The 9,280-nt window shown below is 40.2% G+C and overlaps 1 protein-coding gene across 1 annotated transcript in view; it reads right to left on the minus strand.

Annotated features, from left to right (window-relative positions):
* PARD3B (par-3 family cell polarity regulator beta) overlaps nt 1-9,280 on the minus strand; it is a 1,522,095-nt gene that overhangs the window by 406,528 nt on the left and 1,106,287 nt on the right. Inside the window, exons 17-18 of the mRNA XM_042783151.1 lie at nt 4,052-4,258; nt 3,068-3,305 (exon numbers count right to left, since the gene is read on the minus strand). Coding sequence (XP_042639085.1) covers nt 3,068-3,305; nt 4,052-4,258 — 445 coding nt within the window. The remainder of the gene's footprint in view (nt 1-3,067; nt 3,306-4,051; nt 4,259-9,280) is intronic.

Genomic DNA, 9,280 nt, shown 5'->3' on the forward strand with positions numbered 1-9,280 from the left:
TAGTTGGGGTTTAGTCCACTTTTGTATCCTTCCCTTCAAGGCTCAGGGGTCCAAGATTATCTTCTGTGTCTGTGTTAATTGGTTTTCCTTTTCTTTGTTGAAGAGCGTCTGTGCAGTCCTTGTGCCTAGTCCGCCATCTTGCCGGAACTCCCCCTCTTCTACTTTTAAGAACTCCATAAATTATCCTAGATAATTTAGGATAATTTCCCTATTTTAAGGTCAGTTGATTGGAAATCTTAAGTCCATACACAACCTTAATTTTCCTTTCCCATGTAACATAATGTATTCACAAGTAGCAGGGGTTACTACATGAACATTTTTGGAGTGGGGCATTATTCTTCTTACTAAATAGCATTTATTATTTGCCAGGCACTCTTATAAGCATATTAAATAAATATAATTATCATAGCAATTATCAATTCTATTAGTATTATCATTTTTCAGGTGTAGAAACTGAGGCACAAAGCAATGAAATAACTTGCCCAATATTACTTAGACAGAAAGTAGAGGAGACAGGATACACAATCCGAAGTCCACATGCAGAGCCTGTACTTTGAACCTATGAACTACATAACTTCAAAGTCAAGAATCCATCTAAATATATTACATGCTGTTATTATTATCAGGATAGTTAAGTCATGATCCACAAAAGTTCGGGCAGCCATGATAATGATTTGGAACAAAGGTGAGTTTGAAATTCTAAACAGCAAATGGAAAGGCAGAGTCCATACAGGGGAAAAAAATGCCTTTTGAGAGATTTGTCCCACAGGCATTTTCTGCACTGTAGGTCAGGTGACTGCGAGAATATGAAGCAAGTTAGGGTGAATTCAGCTTAAGTAATGACAGAACCATGACAGGTCATACTACATCATGTCAAACAGAGGGATACTGGCATAGCCTCGCATGAGCACTGGACACATACTGGGAAAGCTCACTGGTGCCAAAATTATTCATGGCCCCCAAACGTCACTGTGAAGTTTATAAGGTTCTTTCTCATATATGTAACATATATGAAATGAAACTTTCCTTTATGTCTGGAAGTTTTAGTTGAACATCCCAAACTGAGAACAACTAGTGACAAGTAGCACCCAGCATTCTTAAGATAGATATCTTATGAGGATTTAATGAGAGATGGCCACTAGCCTATCAACTATTACCTCCCATCACTCACTTTCAGTCCATATAAGAGAAGCATAGAAATTCATCAAAGAGATAGACTCTCTGATGGGAAGTCACAGAAGTAAAGAAAGTAAGGTAAAGGGGAACTTCCCCTTCCCACTCCAGCAAAACAGGTAAGAGAGCCTATAACAGGACCCATCAAAGAATATGGAATGATTTTATAAAAAGAATGTCATCCCACTTCCACCTGTTTGCTTTATGACCTGCAAAATTTTGTTGATGTTTCCCATCCTCATGCAAGAGAGAGTTCTTGCCAGAGTTTGGCAAGTGCTCCTCAAGCTGGAGAGGCACAAAGCCTGACCCTTAACTCTGCCTTGGAGAAGGCTGGTGATGTGAGGCTGTTTGGAGAATCCCTATGGCAGGTGAGGAGAAAAAGAGGAGTAGCAGGAGAGGATGCACATCTGTAATTTTTGGGCGCAAGAGGTAAGTATTTCTAGTGCCAAGAAGGAAGGAAGTCAGAGCGAGAGTCATTTTGAACTGAAACCATCAAGAAGTCTACCAGCCACAGTGAGAGACTCCAGGGATGTATTACCTGAGGTCAGAGGATAAGGGTAAAAGGATCTCAGGTAGTGAGCGGGAACATGAATCTCGTATGTCAGGGACTAGTGTAGAAGAAAACTTTTGGAAGAATCCATTTAAGTGGCCCACACAGGGTCACTGCAGCCAGATTATATTAGATACTCCAGTTAAGCAAAACTTGATCCTGTTTTAACCATGCTCTTCTCCTGTCCTTGGTTCTGGAGACTGAGAAGGAACAGCAAATAGAATCCTGTCTCTGACCACAGTGTAGGGCCCTCACTGAGGGACTGAGCTCTGAGGGGCAAGGAGAAGGGACATTTGGATTTAGATTAGATTGGACTTTTTAGCCAACCACTAACAAAGAGATTGTTTTAATACCCAAAGGTCACTTGAAAGCTAAGAGGTCATCAAGGTGGAGAAGACATCAGAGCATCAACAAAACATATATGAAAGGAGCTGTCAGAGAAGAAATAAAGCTCTTCTCTGATAATACCCTGCTGAGCTATGCTTAGGCAATGCACCAATTGATAAGAAATCTTGTTTCCCAGTCTCACAACACCAATTCTTAGAGCCAATATGCTAACCTCTTTTTAAAAGTGAGGAAAATAAGGCTCAAGGAAGGTGAGCCACATTCCTGAAGCACTGTAGCTTGTGTGGGCAGGGTCACAGATTCAGACCAGCACCATCTGGCTGCACGTCCATGGACATGTCCATTGCACCACAGAGCTTCTGAAGGTGACGATGAAGTACCCACAGGACCAATGCACAATCCCTAGGATCACAGAACATTAGGTTCATATACCCAGACTCAAACTCACTGCTGTCAAGTTGATTCCTACTCATAGTGACCCCTCCTTGGGTTTCTGAGGCAGTATTTCTACAGAAGTAGATTGCCCAGTCTTCTCTCTGAGGAGTGGCTGGTGGGTTTGAACCTCCAGACTTCTGGTTAGCAGTCAAATGCCTTAGGCACTACGCCATCACGGGAGAGGTTGTAGAGGTGACTATTGAGGACTTTCTTGCCTCTTGCTTTCCCAGTACCTGATGTGAAGAATCATGTAATTTACCCATATAATGCTTTGTACCAAGGGCTATGTGCATTGTCCATGCCTCTATTAAGTGTTGGCCCTTCTTTGAAACAGACTTATAACAGTTTCTTTTCATCACCAAAAGCTTCAGGAGCAACTCAAGAAGGCTGCTTTGGGCTCTGCAGACAAGGAACAAGCATATTCAAAGTTTACATTTCTGCACTTAGCTCAAGAAGAGGGAAATTTTGCATATTTTCCCAAGAACACACAAATGAGTGATTTCACCAGCACTAAAGAGAAACAAAAGATACAAAACCAACTTTGCCTTCCAAGGAGGCCCGTACCTCAGCATGGCGCCAAATCCTTTCCTCTTTATTTTCCTCTCTGGATCTTCATTTTCCTCTTTTCGCTTTTTCTCCTTGACTTTCAACTTGCCCTTTTCCTTTTTCTTTTCCTTCTCTTTGGGTTTTTTGAGTTTCCTGGCTTTATTTTCCATGTCCTCTAGCTCAGAGTTCCCCTGAGGGGCAGATTCACAATTCAGAGCTCCTTGGCCAGAGTGAGAGCTCTTATCAGACAGACTGTCTGTACAGAAAGAAAAAAAAAAAAATCAATACACACGGTCAGGGGCAGTTACTGTTAGCGTAGAAAGAAAAGTTAAAATGTAAAATACAGAAGAATGAATAAAAGCACTCTGGAGCGCTACCCCTTCCGTGTAACTACTTGTACCCTTTGAAGAGATGACTGCCTGAAAACTGGTTACTTCAAGCAAGGTTTGATGTTGGGAGTTGGGGACAACTGCAATTGCTTGGCTGGTGTATGAAAAGCTTGCTATGTGGTAAAACACTAATCTCTTAGAAAGCGGGCCTGTTAACCTTGATCAGCTCCAAAAGCCCACATGCTGGGAAGCAAACAGGAAGAGTTTATTTCAAAGAGAGGTTTTTTGAGTACAAATAAAACACAACCACTTCTACCCAATTAATGCAGTCAGTCCTGGGGTTGATGTCGCTGAGTCTAATGACTTGAACATCAAGAAATGCATACTTAGTGCTTCTATCCTAAGGGCAAATGACAGTTGGTCCTTGTAGGAAAGTGAAGGAGAACATTTTTTTTAGCGTTTGCACTGTAAAATAAATTGCATCTTGCGTTATCCAATTCCATGTTCGTTAAGCCAAAGGGCAAAACATATCAGGAAAATGAATTACTTTTAATATCAAAAATATAATTGTGATCCTTAAATCATTTTTCTCTGTAGTTAAGCACACATTCTAGCTCACGATTCGTGGATAATAGCAAGACGGAGAAACCACTTAAGGAAGCACATTCCCTACCACCTTCAAATTCTTCAGGCCCATCGTAGGATTTGTCAATGGCTGCTCGGAAGCTCTCGTTGCAGCCGCGGCCACGAACCATGTGTGGCCGGGGCCTGTGGAAAGGAAGTTCGTTCTTTCTGACCTCAGCGACAGCAGTCTGCAGACTTTCTAAGGAACTGGATTTTTTCAAGCCCAGAGTTGGACCAAAATCTTTGCCTGGAGATTCTGGAAAAGAAAGGGCAAAAGGTCATCCTTTTCCAAATGGCACAATGTGGTATAGTGAAAAGACTTACTGTTCTAAGAATATTTCTTTCTGGGGATTCAAAAAGGAGGCTCTAAGTAGGTGGAACCTGAGGTCAAACTCCAGGTTTGCTACTTTTGTTGACCTTGAGCAAGTGAGTGACTTCTCTGAGCCTTGGTTTCCTTTTCTATAAAGTTGTGAAGATTTTAAACGATAATACACCACATTTTCACATACAACGCACCCACGTAAATAATGTGCACACTCATACAACATGCATGGTGCACACAGGAAACTAATGCATGAGAAGATTGCATGGTTTGGAAAAACATACAACCTGTGTGTTATTTCCATAAAAATATGGTATATGATATAGAAATTTAGATGCATTTGTGTGTATATGCATGCATACATATATATATATATATGAATTTGAAAGGTTGTAGCTATCCATAGAGATGATATATTTGAGTGCATATGTATATGTAAATGTGTAATATAAACACCCACATGCTCACATACACAGAACACTTGACATAGTGCTTCTCTCATAGTACTTCTCCAAGGCACTCCTATATATACGGTAGTTTTCATTACAGCCATCTCTGTGTTGATGATGACTAAAGAACAAACTGTACATGCAAATCTGAGAGTACTGGAATATTGATGTGCTTGCAATTTATTTGTGATTCAATATTTTACCATCTGGTGGCATAATGCCTGTGGTAGTTATGTTTGTGTGTCAACTTAGCTGGGCCTGGTTGAGTGGCTGGGCAGCTGGTGGTAGTTAATCCCCATGAGGAGACTGGCAATCAACTCCTTGGTAGGATCTACCACAAGCAGCTGAATAGCTGCCTTTGGGATGTGGTCTGCTTCCTGTATATAAGGAGAAACTTTGGGAGTGGTCTCTAGCCTTTGGCAAATTTGGACCCTGCATATAGCGGTGTCATTGCTCAGCAGCCTGCTATGCTCTGCCGACCTTGAGACTTACAGTGGATTTAAGTTAATGGCCTGCCATGTGCTTTGGTAACATCGGGACTGTACCTTTTTACTTGTCAACCTTGGGGCTTCTCAGCAGCCAGCAGCTGTCTGAGTGAAGAAATACCTCTAGCTCCAATGGGCCGGAAGCAGGAGGCAGAGCTGGACCCCAAGGTTGAAGGGCTTCCACCCAGCCCCTAGAGCCTGGCACTTTGAACTTGGACTTAAAGCCTCCAAACTGTAAGAATAAACTCCTGTTTGTTAAGGCCATCCCATCTGTGGTATATTTCTGTCAGAGTGGCACTCGGTAACCAGAACAATGCCTAAGGCATTTGATTGCTATACAGAAGGTTGGCGGTTTAAACCCACCAGCCATTCCACGGAAGGAAGACTGGGAAATCTGCTTCTGTAAAGATTTACTGCCTTGGAAATCCAAAAGGGGTTTCTATGAACCAGAATCAACTCGATGGCAGTGAGTTTGGTTTTTTGGTTTGGAGTGGCTAGTAAGAAGCCCTGGTGGTGCAGTGATTAAAGAGCTGCCAACCAAAGGTCAGCGGTTTGAACCCACCGGCGGCTCCAGGGGACAAAGATTTGGCAGTCTGCTTCTGAAGGAGTTGGAATCGGCTATGAGTTGGAATTGACTTGACAGCACTGGTTTTAGTGGCTCTTAATGTATGGTGATGCAGTTCATTTAGTCAATAGCAAAACGGTAAACAATTTTTGTGTGTCAATGTGTACTGTTCTAAGAGTATTTCTATTGGGGCATTTAGAAATGGGGAAAACATTTTATATGATATAAAATTACAAAAATAAAAAAATGAAACATAAGTGAATTTTGACAATTTGCGTTTTTTTAGATAATATTTTCCACTTGTGCTGTTTGTCTTGCACTGTTTCTCCCTCCCCTCACCTCTTGCCTTGACCTCTGTTTCCTCCCCAAGCCAGTCCTCCACTTTTCTGTAACAAGATTAGGCCGTATAAAGATTAGTAGCACGACCATCATTTTAAAATGGGAAGAATTCCATCAGGGCTCTTGTTTCCATACTCAGAGCTTTTCCACTAGGACCAAAGCTCATGCACCTCTTCAGTCACAAAGGGGATTACTGTCATAAAGAGACTACACTTGAATTTCTGGAAACAAATTTCGGTGTAGGATCATGTACATAAAATACATATTTCAATTCTTACCACATAGTAAGGCTCAATAAACGGCACCAGCTTTTATTATCATCATTAAAATTTTTGCTTCTTCTAATGTTGCCGCCCTGAACACTATAAACACTGTTTCCAGTTGTTTAGCACAGTTTTACGTAATACAAGGAAGAAAAAAGAAGTGCAGTATAGGTCTAATGCATATACATACACATATATAAAGTTAAATAACAATACACTTGCTCCAAGTGTTCTAGAATCAGTTACTGTAATGACAGCGATGCTAATAGCTCACAGTGAATGGGGCAATTAATTGTGTCAAGCACTTTTCTAAGTGCTTTATATACTAATTATAATCCTCACAGTTGTGTTACTGGTACTACTGTAGCCCCATTTTCCTGCTGAGGAAATGAAGGCACCAAAAAAAAAATCAAACCAAACCTACTGCCATTGAGTCCATTCTGACTCATAGCGACCTCTACTGGGTTTCCAAGGGTGTAAATCTTTACAGAAGTAGATTTCCTCATCTTCTTCTCACAGAGCAGCGAGTGGGTTGGAACCACCAACCTTCTGGTTAGCAGCCAAATGCCTTACCCACTATGCCACCAGAGCTCCTTAGGGGAGGCACAGAGCAGCTAAATAACTAGTTCAAACTTATGTACTTAATAAGTATCAGAACTGAGAGCTGAATTCAGGCAGTCTTAACTATAGAATTCTTGCTCTGTGCCATGTATTTCATTGCCTAAAGATGTACTCAGTCTCTGCTCTCCACAAACCAAACCAGAAATTGTGGGGTAAGTCTTCAGAGCAACTTCTGCCCCTTAACCAGCTGCTTGATTATGGGCAATCCACTTACACTACAGTCTCCTCCTCTCTAAAATAAGAGCATTAACTCTGGAGTCCAGTCATATGGACAAATTGCACAAACTGAATGTTGCTTTGTAGATTCATAATTAACTCACAGGAGGTAACTTTGCAGTTTGAACAATATACTTGGTAACAGCAGATATTTCATTATATGGATCCCAGTGTATTTTCAATAAATGCACAAAGATAAGACTAAGCCAGAAAACAAAAAAAAAAAATTACAAAAAAATTCAGAAAACAGGTTTCAGGTACTAGTTGCAAGTCATAAAAATTGAGGATATGTTACTATTAAATCCATAAAAAGGCATATTTCTTATATTCCCAGGAAGGAAAACAAATTGAAGAAACTGAAATTGAGTAAGATCATATCTGACAAGAAAACAAAAGGCAACACAGAGGTTTGTGGTATTGAAGCAATAGTAAAAGCCTGGCAGTTTATAGAAAATATTTTATACCATCAACCCCAAGGGATGTCTGATAGGAAGTTTGGTGAAAACAGGAAGATGAAAACTATCTGAGAAAGCCTCGCTCCTCTGTCAACAACAGTAACCATCTTTTATTTATTAATTGCCATTCAGGAGATTATATTATAGCCCCAAATATAAGTCTTCAGATCAACCTTTAGCAATAAATTCTGGAAAATATAAAAGTGAATAAATCATCCAGGATACAAGGGTGCTACCTAAACATAACATTTCTAAAGCTCAGCAAGAAGTCATATTTGAGAAGGAACACTGTTACTCATTCTAAGCAAACTGAACATTAAGGATCCATGGGTTTTGTAGAATTAATAGAGCAGGCAATTAATTCACTTTATATAAATACAAGTCATAAATTAGAAGCACCAACTGATGTTGTACAAAATTAAAACCTAGCTCTACTGGATACAGAACCTAGTAAAACTAAAAGCAAAAAGGGCCCTTGAGTCTTAACGTATAAATGCAGACTTGGCGATTTTCAGACTTGGAAGAGAATGTTCTGATCCTGGGGAGTTAACAGGATGTAGCAGTGAAAGACAGACTGCTATTAGAAAGAGGAACTAGAATCAGGGAAGTCCTTAAGAGCTTACAGTGCAGTCAATGAAGAAAACTGCCTCTCCAAGTAAAATGGGATTGGCATGGACCTTCACCAGGACATTTCCTTACATACATGAGGACTTCTGCCTGATGGTCAGGATCTCAGCTTGTGAAGATCATTATGCCAAAGAAAGGCATCAACATTAAATTCCAACAAAACACTTGGAATAAAATACCCTAACAACTCAACCATGTATGGAGCATAATAAATTGCCATAGTCAATCCCTCTTTCCTATTGCTACCCTTTTAAATTCCAGTTTAGGTTATGATGGCTTTGGAAATTTTATAGCTTTTAGAGTAGGAAGATTCACTGCCTATTTCTCACCTATTTACATAATAATGTTTTTCTAGACTCCTATTAAAAATAGAAGTTTGTGTGGAAGGATAAAATAAAGAAAACAATTAATTCAGATCAAACTCTCAGTTACTCTATCCCATTGATGTTACCCCCAAATATGATGACTTTTCACATTTTCATCTCTAGCTTATGTGGTATTATAAGCTGCGGCTGTTTTTACGCAATTGTCAGAGGAGAGCAATCTATGGATATCACATGTCATCAGTCATGTGATGGACCTAGTCTCATTAAGAGCATCTGTAAAAGTATCCTAAATATGTTCATGAATTGGAAGATTTTACATTGTTAAGATGTCAGTACTACCCAACACAATCTACACAATCAATGCAATCCCCATCAAAATCTCAATGGCCATTTTTTTTTTTTTTTTTTTTTTGTGATTTGGGTGAAGATTTACAGAGCAAATTCACTTTCCATATAGCAGTTCATATATACTTTGTCTCATGTCATTGACTACAGATTACCACAATGCAACAGATCCCCTCCCACTTCCTCCCCATAGTTACCTCTTCCCAGTGTCCATCCCTCCATACACTCCTGCCCCCTGAGCTGTCACCCTGTGCATAAGCAGCCC

The sequence above is a fragment of the Orycteropus afer genome, unplaced genomic scaffold (assembly GCF_000298275.1).
Source record: "Orycteropus afer afer isolate SDZICR_OR568_19922 unplaced genomic scaffold, OryAfe1.0 scaffold00002, whole genome shotgun sequence".
Taxonomy (NCBI): Eukaryota; Metazoa; Chordata; class Mammalia; order Tubulidentata; family Orycteropodidae; genus Orycteropus; species Orycteropus afer.